Source organism: Cetorhinus maximus, unplaced genomic scaffold (assembly GCF_964194155.1).
Source record: "Cetorhinus maximus unplaced genomic scaffold, sCetMax3.hap1.1 HAP1_SCAFFOLD_392, whole genome shotgun sequence".
Classification (NCBI taxonomy): domain Eukaryota; kingdom Metazoa; phylum Chordata; class Chondrichthyes; order Lamniformes; family Cetorhinidae; genus Cetorhinus; species Cetorhinus maximus.
In genome coordinates this window covers 150,396-170,806 of record NW_027596338.1, presented here as the reverse complement: position 1 = coordinate 170,806, position 20,411 = coordinate 150,396, and the positions used below count along the sequence as shown (strand labels likewise).

Below are 20,411 nucleotides of genomic sequence, written 5' to 3'. Positions count from 1 at the left end.
CCCGTGAGTAGTTTTTATTGTCCAAGTCTCTCACTGTTACTGTCTCAGTGTTAGTCTCTCTCTGGAATGTTACAGAGTCAGGAATCATTTCACCAGGATTAATCCTCTGGGTTTTTGATATATTTTTACAGGTGTCCAGTCGGAGGTTGTGTTGACTCAGCCAGAGGCAGAGACCGGGCGTCCCGGAGGCTCCCTGAGACTGACCTGTAAAACCAGCGGCTTCGATCTTGGCAGCTACTACATGTCCTGGGTCCGACAGGTTCCCGGACAGGGGCTGGAGTGGCTGGTTAGCTACTATAGTTCATCGTACGAATACTACGCCGCAGGAATTAAGGGTCGATTTACTGCGTCCAAAGACACTTCAAGGAGCATCTTCTCCTTGGACATGACGAGCCTGAAGACTGAGGACACCGCCATCTATTACTGTGCAGGAGTCCACAGCGAGAGGAACCAGGGCTGGACCCGAACAAGAAACGATCTAGAGGGACTCAACAACTTCCATCATAACCTGACGGTCAGTACTTGTTTTAAATGTAATATTAACTGTAATGATCAGGACCAGACAACAAGGCGCTCCTGACATAAGTAGCACAGCAAATTTAACAGTAAAACTAGCAAACCAGTCGATGTAATGAGCTGAGCTTTTGGTTGTGTTTATATTTGCTGTTAACAGTTTCCGCAATTACAGACCTGGATATAATGTTCATTTTAATATATCTGATACTTGGAGGGAGTCTCTTTTCGTTCAATTTTGTAAACTGCTGCATGAATTCCACTTCTAGATCAGAAGTAAACGTCTATTTGAAGTGAATATTGAGAGCCAGCACTGAACAGAGAGTGGGTGCAGTTTTTGTGCGGGTGTATTTCACTGTGATACTACAGCAGTGGGTCACAGTGCTGTGCACAGCGACATCCTCATACAAAAACCTCAGAGAAGGAGTTTGTTCAAATTCGCGATCACTAACACAGCAGGAACGCCAAAGAAAATCAAATTTAAATAAAATAATGGGTAGAGGTAATATTGGTTTGTGAAAAGATATAACAGTCTTCCGTTTTATGAGTGTTGACGGACACGCTAAATCTGCAAAGAGGTTTTGAAAGAATTCCATTCACATTGATAAGTATAATGACCAGTACAAGCTGAAATGTCTCACTGATTCACTTTTAGGCGTGTCGGAATCAGGTTTTTGAGAACGCAGTGAAATTAAATTTCTGTATTTACAGAGAACAGTCTGCCGCAGTATTTGACATGGTGTGTCTCACTGTGATAGCTGGGATGGCACAGCAGTTACTGTCAATACAAAAACCCCTCAGCACTAATTGAGTCTGCCTGGGTCAGTGCTCGCTTTTACAATCCTGCTATATTTACAGTGAAGTATTATTTATGCCCAGAACTGCCCAAAAAACGTGGTTTAAAATTGAAAAACTGTGATAATTATCCGTTCATCAGTTGGTGATTTCAGTAACATGTTCATGTGTTACTCTGAATTATAAAAGATGAGGATCATTGATGAATAGCTAAAGATATCTACACGCAAATATAATTTCGTGAAGATTCATCGTGATCTTACTTTGCCTCTGACTTATGAATATTTAAAATAATGGTGGATTTCTGTCTTTTTCGTGCAGGGACAGTTATTGTATGGCACAGCCCAGGGAGTGTAACACTGTGACGCTATGGGCTACTGGGCACAAGGGACCATGGTGACGGTGACTGCAGGTAAGAACCACACATTTATTTAGTGATTGTTTTACTTGAGTCTTTGCTTTATATTCTTGTCTATTTTAATAATTCATTCGTTCATTGAAACGTGGGTTTGCTGAATTCTGTATGCAGATTCTTTTACAATGTTTCATGTGATTCTGCTTAAATTGAGTTATATAATTCCACTGTGTCTTGACAAATGGTGCTGTTGAGGGATTCGGTCCCTGGTTGTTGTGATTTGGTGTATATCTGCTGAGGATAATGTGTGGCCGGGCGACTTGAAATATCTAACGTTTGTTAAAACAATTTGACGTTTCTGCAATGTTTAATCTCGGTGACATCGAACGCCTGCGGGTTTTACCGTCTGTTGCACAAGTGTTTAAATAGGTTTGAAATCAAACCCAATATTAACAAAATATGCTTAAGTTTCAGTATTAATTTATTGAACATGTTCCGCCTACTCACAATGCTGTTGACATTATTCCATATTTCCGTTTAGTTTAATTATTCATTTATTTAGTGACGAGCGTGTTGCCTGGATTCGATATTGAGATTTTCTTGCAATGTTACATTGGATTCTGTTGGAAGTGTTTGTACAATTGAGCTGGTTCTCCATGAAACGGGTTTCAGCCCCTCAGTGATGTGATTTGGTGTTTTTCTCCCGAGAATATTGTGTGTCTGGATGGCTTTGAATTAGTAGAATTTGTGAAACGGCTTGGCGGTTCTGCATTGCCTCTGCATTGTTTAAATTCGGTGACATTGAGCGGTTACACGTTTTGTGATTGAATGAAAACAGCCTACGCGTTTGTATCTGCTTGAAGCGCGATTGTAGGCAGAAAACAAACAGGTTTCAGAAATGGGAAAAAAGCGTTTAAAGATGTGTTAGAACATTTTGTCTTTATTTTAAGTGATAATTGCAGATTAAACTAAACCATGGATTATGACGCTCATTCAGAACATAATTCGTTACTGCAATCAGAAACTATATAATTAACAAGTTTTCAAGTTGTAGAGTAAAATTATTACAATTCAAACAATTATAATGTGGTAATATTTCTCCATATTGGCTGAACAGCTTTCATATTATCATAATTGATCATTAATCGCCTTTCATAATTTTGTTGTGCACTGCGCACAATTAACATGATTGGGAAAGTTTTTAGGCTGGAAACATTTTGTGATTATGCATGAAATAATTTCAATAAGAATATACTGATTCTACAGATTTGGTCAATTTCACAAGGGAATTTGAATTATTTTTTATATCCCTGATAACGTTTGCATTGACTTAAAGAGGAGTTTGACATTTCAGCTTGGCAATATGTCTATCCGGTTATTATATTCTTTCTGTGCAGTCATAACCATATTATTCCTTCAATGTTATTGGGATTTGGATAACGAGACAATTGTCACTAATCTAATCTTAAACAGTTTTCTGGGGGGGGCGTGGGGGGGGTGGGGGGGGGGTAGAATTCGTTGGCAGTAAATGAATTGTTCTTACATTTTTTTTGAACTGTAGGAAGGTGCAGGCTGCATATGAATAGAGATTGACAAGGAAAAGCTTGAAATTAGAACAGATTAATTTAATTACAAACATTAATGTTAGTTTTGAATTTAATAACAACATCCTGTCTACCATAGCTGTGCTGTACACAGGATAGGATTATAGGAGAAGAACAGATTATATCTGAGATTCATGCTTAATTCTTATTAAATATTAAATTGAAGAACAAAATCTCGATTCAATTTGCTGATTATATTTCAGTATCGCAGATGATCTGAATGAATTGTTCTCATCAAGTTTTATATTGATCAATTTGGATCTTCTTTCAATGAACAATATATGTAACAATTAAAGAATAGGGATTGTTATCTAGGGAACAATTTTATTGATAATAAGTAACTGCCAGGAACATTTTTTTACATATAGTTTGGAGTTAAGACAAGCTTCCTTTAGCAAACAGATGATGTTGCAGCTCATAGACACTTAATGCGATGTGACCCCGGCCAGATTTGAAAGTATTTCAAATATTCTACTGATAAATTCGCCCTGTGAATTACTCGATGAGAATAGATGGAATTTATGATTTCTCAATGCGTTCAGAAACACGCATAGCTTACAATATTGTTGGTTAAAACAGTGCAGTAGAAGTAGAAGTAAAATAGTAAATCGTGCTTAGATTTAAGTAAAATTGATACACTTGCCTGAATGTTAACATCTAGCAATTTGAAGTTTATTGTTTAACATTGTTTCAGTGTCAGGTTGATTTAAATAAACCCCAATTATTTCACAAAGTACCAGGGAGAAACAGGTTTTCAATTTTTGAAAACCATTTTTAATATTATAGAGTAAAAATCAGCTGACAAGAAAATGAATTGACAATAACAAGATAATTAGCTTACAATATAATATTAGTGATAATTAATTCAACATAAATGTGCTCCAACAATTAAATAGTATACTGGTCATTATGGTGAATGCAAAATCTCAGTGGAGAGAATTTTTAATTGTATCCAAAATTAATTTAGAAAAGAGTACTTTTCTTACTCAGCTGTGCTCAGCTCGATAAGGTGTTTCGCCTCGATGATTTTATTGGTTCTATTCATACCTAAAATCAAATCAAATCAGCGGGTAATCGGTTTTCAATGTGAATGTTTCCTGATTTGTTTAATTCTTACCCTGTCACTGAGTCTCTGTTACGGACACCAAACTATCTTGAACCTGTAATTTTTGCTATGCTCATTTTCAGGGTAACTTAAATCCTATATTATTTGGAGATTTGAGACAGATCAGGGAGAATTAGATGGACTTAAAAGGGAATTTTGAAATGAAAATCAGATTAATTTCAAAGAAGTTGTGGAATAATTGTAGTAAATTGACCGTTGATCAATTGGAATTAAACAGCTTGAATGAAATGGACAGATTGAACAGATCTATCTGCTGGGAACTCACTTGTTGCATCATTTGTGTCTGTTCTGTTTCTGTGCGCGTGGTCACTGTGTTGGAACCAGGAATCTTCCTGGCTGGTTGTAATCCTTCTGGTTCACTCTCTTGGATTTCAAGAAATGCAATTTGATTTATTTCTTCAAAAAACTTGTATCTGTGAGAAATGTGAAAAGTTTGACTTTTTGACCAGGCGCCTCAGAAATGAGATACCCAACCCATTGTGACAGTCAGAAAGGACAATTCAGAAACGACAGACAGACTGTCGAAGGAGATTTGGTCGATTTTAAGCCAGTGATGCATGTATCTTGGGAGTGTTCGGTTAGGCAATGCAGAGAGGAGTTTTATCCTATTTTAATCCGTGCTGTAGCAGTCCTTGACCTATTTAGTTGGACAGTGTGGAGTAAGAAATTAGCCTGTATCTTATTTTTAATCCTGTCATAGGATGTTGAGGTCGCTGGCAAGGCCAGCATTTGTTGTCCATCCCTAATTACACCTTGAGGTGTTGAAATGCCGACTCCTTGAATACTACAGGTACACTCACAGTGCTGTTAGGAAAGGAGCTCCAGGATTTTGACGTATTCACAGTGAAGGCACAGCGATATCGTTCCAAGTCAGGATGGTGGGTGCCTTGGAGGGGAGCGTACAGGTGGCGGTGTTCCCAAGCACCTGCTGCCCTTGTCCTTCTAGTTGGGAGAAGTTGCGGGTTTTGAAGGTGCTGCTGAAGGAGCCTTAGCGAGTTGCTGCAGTGCATCCTATATATGGTACACACTGCAGTCGCTGTGCGTCTGTGGGGGAGGGTGTAATTGTTTCAGGTAGTGGATGGGGTACCAATTCTGTGGGCTGCTTTGTCCCGGATAGTATCGAGTTTCTTGGGGTTTTTTGAAGTTTCACTCATTGAGGTAAGTGAAATCTATTCCATCCCAGTCCTGACTTGTGCCTTGTATATGGTGAGTTGTCTTTGGGCAATAGGAGTTGAATTACTCGCCAGAGAATTCCCAGCCTCTGACCGCCTCTTGCAGCCACAGCATTTATATCAAAACCGGATTGAACTCTCTCCTGGGCATATTTGATAGGACAATGTGGAGGGAGTTTTATTTTATATCAAACCAGTGCTGTACCTGACCCGGTGTGTTTGACAGTTGAGTGGAGAGTTGGCTTTCTGTTGACCCCCACCCTTGCAGCTGATGACAGGAGTGTACTGGGGGAGGAGTGGGGGCTTTAATCCATATCTTAACTTGTCCTGTTACTGACCTGAGAGTCTTCTCCCTGCAGAGGTCAAACAAACTGAATCAGCATCGAACTAACTGGCTGTGAGTTCTTGAGCCAGATCTGTGAAAATAAATTGTTCCATTGCTCGGTTGAAATGACGAACGTTAATTGTTTTTAACAATATTTCTGGAGAGAACATGTATAAATTTTAATGAATTAATTATGTTTCAGCATTTTGAGTATCAGAAAATCATTGAACGTGAGTGAGCTGAACTTGAGCACAATTTCAGAACAAACAGAATCAGGGAGTGACAGTGAGGCTCCAGAGAGCGGCGCCTGTTCTGATCTGATCAGAGGCTGCGAGTTATTTAAACGATTGAAATGGACAATGACCAGGCTCCCGCTCCAAACAACCAGCCGCGGGGGATTTGGGGAAAAGGAGCCGCCATCAAAAATTGAGTCATTCGATTGCCGTCTGCAGGGCATGAATGACAGAAATGAGAGAATGAGAGGATATCGGCCCTTCGATCCTGCCCTCCATTCAGTAAGATCATGGCTGATCTACCTCGACACACTCAGTCTCTTTACCACACACCCTCACTCGCTCACTCTCTCTGTCATGCACACTCACTTTGTCACACTCACACACACTGTCACATTCTCCCTCTCACACTCAAATTCTCTTTAACATGCACACACTCTGTCTCTCACACATTTCCTCTCTCTTTCACACACACTCTCACACAGACACTCACATTCTCTCATACACATACTCTCTCAACTATACACACTCACACGCGTGCACACTATCTCTCACACACACATGCACTCTTTCTTTCTCACACATGCACTCTCTCTCACACACACGCACACTCCTCTTTTACGCACAACCACTCTCTCACATACATGTACCCTCTCTCCCACACACATACACACTCACACACATGCACACACTCTCCATTCTCTCTGTCACACACACAGAAACACAAACACATTCCATCTCACACACACACTTGTTCTCTCACACATGTACTCTCTCTTATTCTCTCTCTCTCTGACACAAACACTGGCTCTCTCTTTCACGCACTCTTTCTCTCCCACACACACGTTCGCTCCCTCACGAACTTTCTCTCACATATTTATACTACCAATCACTCACACCCCTATACACTCTCTTTCTCTCTCTCTCTAACTCTCACACGCACACAGTCGCTCTCTCTCTCACACACACACAGCAGCTCTCTCTCACACACACATACTCTCTCTCCCACACACATTTCTCTATCTCAGACACTCTCACACTTATACTCCCTATGACACGCACAGAAAAACACACTCTCCCCCTCTCACACACTCTCTCTTTCTCTCTCTCTCTCTCTCTCTCTCTCCCACACTCACAGGCACACGCAGTCTTTCTCTCCCACACACACATTCTCCATTTCACACACTCTCACACTTAAACTCCCTATCTCACACGTACACACTCTCCGTCTCTCTCTGTCTCTGTCTCTCTCTCTCTCAAAAACACACATACACTTGCATGCACTCTCTCTCTCTCTCTCACACACACACATTCTCACACACAGAAGTGGGCTGAAAATGCTAACTGCAGAATGAAAATCCGTGAAGTTGCAGGCATGATCATTGTTCCATTTCTGATGCCTTTTTGTGTAAAATGAAATTACACAGGTGACATCACTATATATGTGGAGAATTTCCAAGTGTTGAACCAAACACAAAGAAACAAAAAAAAGGGAGAGATGTGGCGGAGACCATGGCCGCCTGGATCCACAATACTGGTGCACACTTGGTGCAAGAAGCCTGCACGGCCCATCCTGGTTTTGCTGTAACCGTCCCCTCCAGCCCCCTCAGTCTGCCTATTCACGCACTGACACGGGTTTCTTAAAGAAAGGCATCGGAATTAAAGCAGCTGGCCAGCGATCTACACTGCTGCCTGACTTTACACAGCCGGTGTTACTGAAAGCTGATCAACATGGAGAATCGGGACAGGATCGATGGAGAGGAAGAGGAGGAGGTGGAGGTGGTGGAGCCGAATGGAGGAGCCCCCAGCTCGGCTGTGGACAACAGGCAATGGAAAGCTGAGCTGGAGCAGAAAATCATCCAGAGAAACATCGCTTTGATGAGCCTGCAGCACCTGGGCACCCTCACTGCCCACAATCACTCACCCTCACTACCCACAATCACTCACCCTCACTCACCATCGCTCACTCACTCACACTCACTCACCCTCACTCACTCAACCTCACTCACTCACTCACCCTCACTCACTCACCCTCACTCACACACCCTCGCTCCCTCACCATCATTTCTTCACCCTCACTCACTGGCCCTCACTCACTGGCCCTCACTCACTGGCCCTCGCTCACCTACAGTCACTCACTCACCCTCACTCCCTCACCCTCACTCCCTCGCCCTTACTCACTCGCACTCCTCACTCACCCACCCTCACACACCCTCATTCATCCACCCTCACCCACCTTCACACACCCTCATTGACTCACCATCAATTACTCACTCACCCACCCTCACTCACCCTCACTGACCCTTACCCACCCAGCTTCATTCACACTCATCCACCCGCCCTCACATACCCACTCACCGTCACTCACATACCCACCCTCACAGACCCACCAGCCCTCACTCACCCGCTCATCTACCCTCATTCAAACACCCACCCTCATTCACTCATCCATCCTCACTCACCCACATTCAGACACCCACCCTTGCTCACTCACCACCCACCCTCACTCACTCCTTGACTCACCCACGCACCCTCACGCAATCAGCCACCCACCCTCACTCTGTCACTCAGCCACCCTCACTGTCAATCATGCACACGCTCACTTACTAGACCACTTTTCCTAAATCGGTGTGTGGGAGGGCGGGAACTGCGGGGAAGAGAGAACTGGAAGCGAGGCCTGAGTCCTCACAGTGTCAGAAAGTGGAGCATGGTCGAAGGGAGCGACAAGCGTCGGTGGAAATGTCAGAGAGCCTGGCGAAAGCGCAGGGACCCGTGGAGTAAGTGCAGAGAGCTGGGGGGAAAGGGCAAAGAGGCGGGGGGGATAGGGCAGAGAGAGGGGGTGGAGGGCATGGCAGGGAAGCCGAGTAGGAAGGGCAGAGAGCCGGGGAAAGGTCAGTGAGCCATGGAGTAAGTGCAGAGAGCCATGGAGTAAGGGGCAGAGAGGCGGGAGGGGGAAAGGGCAGAGAGAGGGGAGGGGGAAAGGGCAGAGAGGCGGGAGGGGGAAAGGGCAGAGAGGCGATGGGAAGGGCAGAGAGCCATGGGAAAGATCATAAAGCCAGTGGAAAAGGTCAGACAGCAGAGCAAAAGCGCAGTGAGCCGTGGAGTAAGTGCAGAGAACTGGGGGAAAAGGGCATAGAGGCGGGAGGGGGAAGGGAAGGGAGGTAGAAGGGAGAAGGGCAGAGAGGCGGTAGGGAGGAGGGCAGAGAGGCGGGAGGGAGGAGCGCAGAGGGGGAAAGGGCAGGGGGAAAGGGCAGAGAGGCGGGATGGGTAAGGGCAGAGGGGCAGAGGTGGGAAGGGCAGAGAGGCGGTAGGGAGGAGGGCAGAGAGGCGGGAGGGAGGAGCGCAGAGGGGGAAAGGGCAGGGGGAAAGGGCAGAGAGGCGGGAGGGGGAAAGGGCAGAGAGCCGGGAGGGGGAAAGGGCAGAGAGACTGGGCGTGGAAAGGGCAGAGAGGCGGGAGGGGGAAAGGGCAGAGAGGCGGGAGGGGGAAAGGGCAGAGAGGCGGGAGGGGGAAAGGGCAGAGAGGCGGGAGGGGGAAAGGGAAGGGAGGTAGAGGGAGAAAGGGCAGAGAGGCGGGGGGGGAAGGGCAGAGAGGCGGGAGGGGGAAAGGGCAGAGAGGCGGGGGGGGAAGGGCAGAGAGGCGGGAGGGGGAAAGGAAAGGGAGATGGAGGGGGAATGGCAAAGAGGTGGGGGGAGGGCAGAGAGGCAGAGGGGGAAAGGGCAGTGGGGAAAGGGCAGAGGCGGGAGGGTTAAGGGCAGAGAGGCGGGAGGGGGAAAGGGCAGGTTGGCAGAGGGGGAAAGGGCAGAGAGGCGGGAGGGTCAAGGACAGGGAGGCGGGAGGGGGAAAAGGCAGAAAGGCGGGAGGGGGGGAGAGCAGAAGGGGAAAGGGCGAGGGGCAGAGGGGGAAAGGGCGGTGGGAGGGAAAGGGCAGAGAGGTGTGGAGGGGAAGGACAGAGAGGCAGAGGTGGGAAGGGCAGAGAGGCGGGAGGGTCAAGGACAGGGAGGCGGAGAGGGTGGAAAGGGCAGAGAGGCCGGTGGGTGGGGGCAAGGGCAGAGTGCCGTGGAATAAGTGCAGAGAGCTGGGGAGAAATGGCAGACAGGCGAGGGGGAGAGGGCAGAGATGCTGGGGCAGAAAGGGCAGAGAGACCGGAGGGGAACGGGCAGAGAGCCAGGGGTTTAAGGGCATAGAGGCGGAGGGTGGGGGAAGGGCAGAGATCCGGGCGATAGCAGTTGCGAGCCGAGGCCCCAGGCGCCCTGGGCCCCACTCTCTCTAACTCTCTCTCTCTCTCTCTCTCTCTCCCTCATTGTCTCTCCTCCTCCTGAAATCCTTTCCATTCCAGGGGAAAGGCACTCAGTGCCTAGGATAGAAGGGAGACAATGTCTCTGTGCGCTTCTCCCCGGCTCCCTGCGCCTTTTTCAGCGGTTGTTCGCTGCACCTCCAATCACAACCTGTTTGTCTCCCACTTTTACTGCTGATAGGCCCACTAGTTAGCCTATCAGCAGCTAACGGGTAGAAGATCCGCCTGTGATTGGAGGAGCAGCTCCTTACAGAAATCTTCAACCCCACTTACCCGTCTTACCAGCATTGAGAACAACGGCTCCAGGGTCCATATAGAGGGGCTTCGGGGGCCACAGTCCAGCCGCGGGACACGGATTGGATAATAAAGGAAAATAAGGAAATGGGCAGAGAAGTTGGCCAAATATTTTGGCCTTAACGAGGTGGTTGCTAAAATAGCAGAGGCATTGGTTTTAATTTTCCAAACTCCCCTAGATTGTGGAAAGGTCTCATCAGATTGGAAAATGGAAAATGAGGCTTTTATATCAAATAAAGGAGGTAAAGGGAAAGCAAGAATCGACAGGCCAGTTAGTTTAACATCTGTCCGAGCGAAAATGCTGGAATCTATTATTAAGGATCCTATCACGGGTCACTAAGAAAATCCAAATGCAATTACGTAGATCCATCATGGTTTTGTGACAAGTGCAGTGCCACAGGGATCAATGCTGCTGCCTCAACTATTTACAATTTATATCAACGACTTGAATGAAAGGACTGAATGATTTTGCGAAATTTGCTGATGACACAAAGATAGAGAGGAAAGTAAGTGGTGAAGAGGGGATAAGGGTCAGCAAAGGGAAATAAATAGGTTACAGGAGTGGGCAAAAAATGACAGATGCCGTATAATGTGGGAAAATATAAACTTATCCAGTTTGGCAGGAAGAATACAAAAGCAGCATATTATTGAAAAGGAGAGAGATTGCAGAACCCTGAGGTACAGAGGGATGTGGATCCCTTGGTGCATGAATCACAAAATGTTACAATGCAGGAACAGCAAGTGATGAGGAAGGCAAAGGGAGTGTTGTCATTTATTACAAGGGGAATAGAATATAAAAGTAAACATGTTTTGCTATAGTTTAACAGGGCGTCGATGAGACCTCGTCTGAATTACCGTTTACAGATTTAGTCTCCTTTAAGAAAGGATATAAAAGCATTAGAAGCTGTTCAGAGAATATTCATTCAAATGATACTGGGAGGTGTTGTCGGTTAACTTATGAGGAAAGTTTGGGTAGGCTGGGTCTGTATCTATTGGAGTTTAGAAGAATGAGAGCTGATTTTATTGAAACATATAAGATCCTGGGGAAAATTGACAGGGTGGATGCTGAAAGGATGTTTCCCCTTGTGGGAGAGACTAACGATAGGGAACACAGTTGAAAAATAAGAGGTCTCCCAATCTGGCAGAAATGAGGAGATTTTATTTTTCTCTCAAAGGGTAGTGAAAGTTTGGAACTCTCTTCACCAGAGTGCGACGGAGGAGAAGTCATTAATATTTCAAGGCAGAGGTAGAGAGATTCTTCATTGACAAGGGAGTCAAAGGTTAGCGGAGAGTAGGCGGGAATGTGGAGTTAACGCCACAATAAATCAGCTATGATCGGAGTGAATGGTGGAGGAGGATCGAGAGGCAGAATGGCCTACTCCTGCTACTGATCCGCATGTTCACATGTACATACGATTGGAAAATGTCGTACTTACTGTAACTGGTATTCAGTTTAGAGTTCTATGGCCATTATATAGGTACCATTACAAAGGTACTTTCGAAGGGTCTTTGCTATTCTTTGTTTTGGGGGGACATGGAGAGGGGAGGGAGCATCAGCGAATTTGAACTGAGCCAATTTCCAAACTGCAATGATATGAATGACGAGACAATTTCTCTATCACCAAGTGCTGTTGATTGAGAAATAAATGGTGGCGAAATAATGGGGGAAATCCTCTGCTCTTCCATTTTAATCCACTGAAAGGTACGTCATTCAGATAACATCAAAATGTTCTATTTTAGTCATGGGATAGAGGCGGAAAAAGAGGTGTGGGTTTCTAAAGAGGGAATCGACAGATGAGGATCACCAAATGATGGAAATAATAAATGATCAAATGTGGATGTGGGTTTTAGTTGGAATATATTAGGATATGTTTAGAGTTATAGTCAAATTTTGAGTTGTTTGGTTACTTAATGATCACAAATCACAGAGTCTAACTTGTTCAATCGGCCATTCTTTCCCAGCGACACCGTCTTCGCCCACTCTCTACAGCCTGGTCTCCTCTTGTCAGCAACACAACCCCGAAGGCTCCGTCACCTACGGCTGTTTAGCGATGGACTACTCCCCAGAAATCACCAGCCTGACCTGGAATAAAGATGGGCAGCAGATCACCACTGGATTTAAGACTTACCCGTCAGTGAGAAACCAGAAGGGAACCTACACCCTGAGCAGCCAGTTAACCATCACCGAGTCAGAGGGGGAATGCAGAAAAATCAAGTGTGAGGTTCGATACAGCGGCTCAGACAAGAGCATTGGAATGCCATGTAAGTGTTGGGGAACCTGTGAGAAACAGAAAGGCTGTGATTGACCAGTATAGGGCCTTGGTTATAACGCATTTATAGTACTCTGCACAGTTTTGATCCCTGGAAATTCCAGGTTAGTGTCCATTGACCGCAAAGAGCCTGTTAAAATATAAGAACTCATTGTATCTGTTATCAATTTCTTCTGCAAGAAATGGCTAACCTGTGTTTTTTGAAGGCCTTGCTCCTGGCTTACCTCCAACTGTTCTCCTCACCGTGAGTTCCCGGGAAGAAATCACAACCAATAAATTTGCCACCGCCGTCTGTTCAATCGTCGATTTCCGTCCAAAGTCAATGACCGTGAAGTGGCTGAAGAATGGACAACCCATGGATTCAGGAATTGTCACCTCTCCCGCCTTTGAAGTGAACGGGAGCTTCTCGGCGACCAGTCGGCTGAAAGTCTCCGCTGGGGAATGGTTCACCGACGCGGTCTATACCTGTCAGGTCACTCACCAAGGGGTCACCCAAAGTCGAAACGCCACCAAGTGTGAGGGTAAGAAATACAAACCGAGGAAGCAATAGATCATTCTGCTCTCCGATGTTAATCAAATCAAGAATTTATTGGAGTTAGTAGACGGAACAATTTCTAATTTACTATCATGTAGTTATTGTTTAATTCCGATGTAAGGGCTGCATTCGGATTGTTCACCATTCGGGATTTTATCACGTCACGTCTCTACATTGACGTCACAGAGTGAGTGGGGTGGACTTGACATTAGCTTTACCCTGAGTCAGCTGATCATATTTGGAGAGGCAGAAGGTGTCTGGAACCCTTCACTGGTAACAGCTTCGGGATAGAGTGTTTGAAAGTGCATCCACCCTATTTATAAAACGGCTTTCAGTACTGCATTCCAGGGCCCAGGAATGGTACATTTGTAATGGGACTGGGGCAACATAGATTCATGAGAATGTTACCGGGGCTGAAGAACTTAAATTATGAGAACGATTTACACAGACCAAGCTGGTTTTCCATTGTGTAAAGAAGATTAAAGACGATAGTTAGAGGTTGATATGTCCAAGGTGATTTATTCTCCTTCAGGGAGTGAAGGCTGAATACTGCTGTCCTGCTTCTGAAGGTGAAACTTTGGTTGATTTTCATTTCTGTCTCACAGGTGATCACGACTGCCGCAATGATCCCACAATTACTCTACTGCCACCGCCAATAGAACAGGTCTTACTGGAGGCGACCGTGACATTAACCTGCATCGTTTCTAATGCTCCTTATGGAGTCCTCGTGTCCTGGACACAAGAGAAGAAGCCTTTGAAATCAGAGATCGCCGTCCAACCGGGAGCGGATCCTGACAGCGTGGTCAGCAACGTAAACATCTCGACACAAGCCTGGCTGAGTGGGGCTGAGTTCTACTGCGTGGTGAGCCATCAGGATCTGCCGACTCCTTTAAGAAGTTCCATCCACAAGGAACAAGGTGAGCGGTGAGATTGAAGCAATAAGTGAGCCATTGTGTCTATTTCCAGGCTAAGTGCTAGGGTCAACATTTAGAATCCAGTGTATTAATGGTCTCATATGATTGGCAATTTCACTAATTAAACGTTCTGGGCCTGTAGACTTTAAGGGGAAAATTGATAAGTAAATGTAGGAACAATGAATTGAAGGCTGTGCTATTGGATTTAGATGAAGAAAGGTGGAAGGAGCTTGGTGTGGAGCTTAAACACCTGCACAGACCAGGTGGACCGAATGACCTGTTTCTGTGCTGTAAACTTTAAGCAGCTTTCCAATCCAACTCCTTAAGTTCTCAGATAAAAGGATTGTATCTGTAAGATGTTGGATTCGGGGGCCAAAATCCCGAAAAGGACAGTCAGCTGGTCATCAGGAAATTTAAGATTTTTTAAAAGTTTATTAGGAAACAACAGTTTAGGCTGATGCAGGAATTCATTGGACCGGAAAAGTATACGACGGGTGACAGCTGACAGCAGTTTACTCGTCCCAGGCGGCGGACAAATGGTTGGCACAAAGTGAATTGATCTCACCTTCCTCCTCCTCCTTGGCCGTTTTGAGGAAGGCAGCTGCCACCGGGCACTGCAGCCTCACCACGGCACCTCACCAGCATATGACCCCACCAGGACCTAGGCCCTTTGCCTGAGCACTTGTTAATATAACCTTTCTCTGGGGGCTATTAACTTATCCAGTGTCAATTACCAATGCAAACTCTTCTCACCAAAGGTTACAGGACATATACCCAAACTGCCAGGGTGGCTACCACATCCCCAACTTCCTGTTCGCCCCCCTGCTCGAGGTCAGATTTTAAGTTTACATCATGCTGATGCTCACATCCTGGTCCTTTCTAAACATTTGCATAGATGAGGGGGTGCACAAGACTACAGCCTCCCAACTCAGGAGTGTCAACATGGCAGCCTGAACTGAGACTGTTTAGAGGTCAAAGTGTTTAGAAATCCTGTTTCCAGAGAGAATCCATACTATTTAGCAACCCTTTAAAGGTTCATTATTATCCAGAAAATAGCAGCTTTTGAAGAGCCCAATTTCTTAGACATCCAACCCAGCTCCGAGCTGGAAAGCCAGATAGATCCCAAAATGGAAAATGGAAACTTTTAAGATTCAATACAAATCGCATTTCTCTCACATCTAAGCAGCGTTTTTTTTGGCTCTGAAATTGTCCAGTTTATTAACAGTTATTGTAATTTTTATGCAGGTTTTCTGCGAGAACCGTCCGTGTCTGTCCTGCTGCCCTCGGCAGAAGATGTCTCCGCTCAGAGATTCGTCTCCCTCAGCTGCTTAGTGAGAGGTTTCTCCCCACGAGAGATTTTCGTCAAGTGGACCGTCAATGACAAGCCGGTGAATCCCGGGAACTACAAGAACACCGGGGTGGTGGCGGAGAACGGCAATAGCTCCTTCTTCATGTACAGCCTGTTATCCATTGCAGCGGAGGAGTGGGCCAGCGGCGCTTCTTACTCCTGTGTGGTGGGACATGAAGCGATCCCCTTGAAGATCATCAACAGAACGGTTGATAAATCCAGCGGTAAACCGAGTTTTGTGAATATTTCCCTTGCACTGATGGACACCGTTAATTCATGTCAATGAGAATCTCTCGGTTACATTTCAAACTTCAATAAAAAAAATAATAAAGTCCTTTTCTCCAATCGTGATTTAAATGCACAGTCGCTTAATTAATTTTGTTTTCCACTTTTGCTAATGTTAGAGCTGTTTAGTTCAAATCGGATATTTCCAGGGCTCAGAAATAAGTCTTGTACACCCAGTGCTCCCAGCTCAGATGCATCCTGGGTTAGAGACAGAGTAAAGCTCATTCATAACGGGATTCTGCAAAATAACATCACCAGCTCTCCTCCCACTGAGGAGAAATCTGACAATTTCCCATTTCCGGCAAACAAACTCAGCACATTTAGATCTCGGTGTTGCTGCTTCTCTTATTGTCCAATCCTTTAAAATGGATATCAGCTTTAAGTTGCTGCATCGCACCCACTGGGAATTGAAGTGAGGGTCACACAGAAACATGTCCCAACAATGCCCCATCAGAGAGAGGGGGAAGAAAAATTGTTAACCCACTGTACCCCCCACTTCCCCAACAGAGGGAGGGGGAGGGGAAATTGTTAACCCACTGTACCCCCACTTCCCCAACAGAGAGCGGGGGAAGGGAAATTGTTAACCCACTGTACCCCCATTTCCCCGACAGAGAGAGGGGGAATGGAAATTGTTAACCCACTATACCCCCACTTCACTAACAGAAAGAGGGGGAGGGAAATTGTTAACCCACTGTACCCCCACTTCACTAACAGAGAGAGGGGGAAGGGAAATTGTTAACCCGCTATACCTCTACTTCCCCAACAGAGAGAGGGGGAAGGGAAATTATTAACCCCCTGTACCTCCGCTTCCCCAACAGAGAAAACTGAAAGGAAAATTTTTAGCCAATTTTACCTCCACTTGCTAAACAGAAAGACGAGGAAGGCCATTAGTTAACCCGGTGTGTCTCCACCTTCTCAGCAGAGAGAACCGAAAGGGAAATAGCTTAGCCAAGCAGACGGAGCAAAACTGTTAACTCACTGGACTCTCAGTCCCCGAGCAGAGAATCTGGAAGGGAACGGGCCTCTACTGTCAGGACCCAGTTACCAACAGCAGAAGTCGGATTCTAGCTTACTGGCCACAGGTTTTAAAGTCCCATCATGCTTAAAATGTTGTGAAATATATATTTATGCAACATAATTTTAAGAAGTTTTCACACTCTTGTTCCTGTTAATCTTATGCTAAGATTGATTTCCCATCATCCGAATCTAAACTGATTATTAAATCCTCCCTGGGTTGTTCACGGTTCTGCCCCTGAATTTTATGAGGCAGATGGTTGATTGTTTGCATTCGTTCACCTGATATCACCTTGCATCTCACAGAAAACACGTTTATACAGAATATTAAAAATATTCACCAAAATTTTCACTATCAGGGTCAGACTCGATCATTGGGACCTGGTGAAACTCTGAAAAATAGTAAAAATGCACACAAGGGACACAAGTGGACGCACACAAACATACATACATACACACATAGGCACAGACACGCAGACACAAACACACACAGTACAGGCAGACACACACATACATACATAGGCACACACACACACAGGCACAGACACACACACAAACACACACACATAGACAAATACACATATGCGCACACACAAACACAGGCACAGACGCACAGACAGACACACACACACGCACACACAATCACACATAAACACAAATACACACACAAATGCAGGCACAGGAACACATATATACACAATCACACACACACACAAATACACACGTGCACACACACATACACACACTAACACACATATACACAATCTAACACACACAGACAAATAAAACCAGACAAGCAGACTCATACATGGACACAAATATGCATCATCACACATTCACAATAACAGAAATACAGACAAAAAGGCACACACTATCATATACATTAAAACAAGTACATGGATACACATGAACACATGCACACACATGAGTAGACGACACCCAGACAGTCAAACACATAGAGGAACAGACTAACACATTCACAGGCACACATGTAGACACAAACATGAAACACGCATATACACACGAGAACACAAAAAACACACGTTAGTACGTATGAAAACATAAACACACATTGATACATAGTTTTAAATATCCATCAAGACACAAATGCACACATTAAAAACTCTCTCTCTCTCACACACACACACACACACACACACACACACACGCTGTGACACAGACATTAATATGCTGACACATACGTGGAACACAAAAAGAAACATTAACACATATTAGCAGACAAGAACGCAAAAACACACATTAACACAGATAGTGATAAATAAACATAGATATCAATACATAAACACACACAATAACACACTCATACATACACATTGGCAAAAAAACAAAATATACATGCAGACACAGACACGGAAATGCACAAGACAGCACTCATTGGCAAATGAACACACCTCAATACTCATACACACATATGGACACAGAAACAAAGGGTGATTCAAGGCACAACATACTCATGCACACATATATAAAAGCTAAAGCATGACACAAACGCCAGGCTATTGTAGAAGGTAGAATTCAAATGCACTTTTTTAACCGATGTATTCTCCGGCAATTGTCCCTATTACATAATGATCCGAAAAGCACACTGAAACAATGTTCTTACTGAGAATCTGATTTAAGTTAATGACGCACCAAACATTCCCATCACAAATAGACAACCAAGATGGGAACTCACATCCGAGATTTTAAAAAGCAACGTTCATAGTTTCCAAATAAGTTGCTCAGTGAATCTCTCTCGATATCCATCATAATATTCTCCAATAATAGATCGTACGAAATTGTTCGAAAATAAACTGATATTGGAGATAATTTTCTATATTTTCCGACTCGGACTATACGAGGATTGTAAAGGAAGAACAGCTGTGGAGATAGTTACAGAGATAGGTTGCTGAAATTCACGAGCTTAACAGTAGATATATATTGAACATTCAATTAGAGAATACATTAATAACTTAGGAAAGAGTAAAGAGTATATTTTTTAAAAGATATCCAAGATTAATAAACAACCTAATTATATTTCCTCGGTTACATCCTCGCAGATTCCACAGATAGCACCTGGATTGAAGACTCTGAGGATGATAACGGCAACATCTGGACAACCGCTTCCACATTCATCATCCTGTTCTTCCTGAGCATTTTCTACAGCACTGCCGTCACTCTGGTGAAGGTCAGAAGATTCAATCCACTCACACTTCAAACTGACAGAAGCGGTTTGAAAAATCTCTCAATGTTTCATTGATTAAAACACTAACATACATGTCCCACATTCTAAACATCTGCTTCATTATTTTATCCTCTTTTGCAGATCAAGTGACCAGTTGAATTTTGGACACCATAGATTTTCCTCAGCCGTTTATTGAGATCTCTGTATTACGAATTTAAAATATGTCCTCTCGGTGAATCTAAAAATGAAATACCTTCAGTTCATGTTTCCGAATTTGTAACTAAGACAGTCATGGACGGTATTTCCGCTTCTCTGTTTGAAATGTGCGAGATAATTATGGCTGTGTTGTAATTGTAGCTTATAATTCCCCAGTAGTTTGAATTCCATGTGTAAATAAGTAGCTTTTCTCATTACTCATTCACAATTATTCCCTTCCCTTTATGTTGAGCACCGGTTTACTCTTTCTGGTCTCTGTCACAGCTGTACATACAGTTGGCAGCTCAGAGCGAATGTGTTCTGTTCTCAGTGTGACTCAGTCATCATATTCAGTCCAGTTGACTTTAAAATAAACTTTTCTGTAAAATGTTCTCCGAAATTGTTAATAAATCATGAATGTGAAACGAACTGACTTTGCTGAACTCCTTTCCCCCAGGCCCATCGACACCGCTCCATTTCCCCTATTACACTGTTTCCTCCCCTTTCCCAGATTTTTTTTAACCATTCCTGTTTGGGATGTGAATCAAAAACAGAAAATGCTGGAAAAACTCAGCAGGCCCAACAGCATCTGTGGAGAATAAAAAGAGTTAACGTTTCGAGTCCTCATGACTCTTCTTCAGAGTCCAAGGTCCTTCAGTAAAAGAGTCACTGCGCCATCCAGCGACCATTCGGTGTTAATACACCTTTACCGCTACCTTTTTATGGCAAACTTCAGAGCCAGGATGATTGCACAGCGAGGGGAACCTCGGTGATTTCACTCATACTCAGGCCTGTCACAGTCACATGTCAGGTAATTGTAAACAGCAGGTATCTGCTTCATCAGAGGCCCATACAGGACAGTATATGGAGGACGAAAGTTTCCTTTACACTGACCCATCAAACACTCCCAGGGTCGGTGCAGCAGGGGTTAGATAGGGAGTAAACGTTTTTTT

At 44.4% G+C, this 20,411-nt stretch overlaps 1 gene segment (V, D, J or C); it reads left to right on the top strand.

The window, feature by feature from the left end:
• The first annotated feature begins 1,638 nt into the window (after nt 1–1,638).
• On the top strand, nt 1,639–19,885 carry LOC144673600 (Ig heavy chain C region, membrane-bound form-like). The segment is given in 7 exon segments: nt 1,639–1,720; nt 12,675–12,974; nt 13,189–13,503; nt 14,123–14,434; nt 15,677–16,003; nt 19,139–19,266; nt 19,405–19,885. Coding segments are annotated over 7 exon segments (1,434 nt in total).
• Nucleotides 19,886–20,411: the final 526 nt, after the last annotated feature.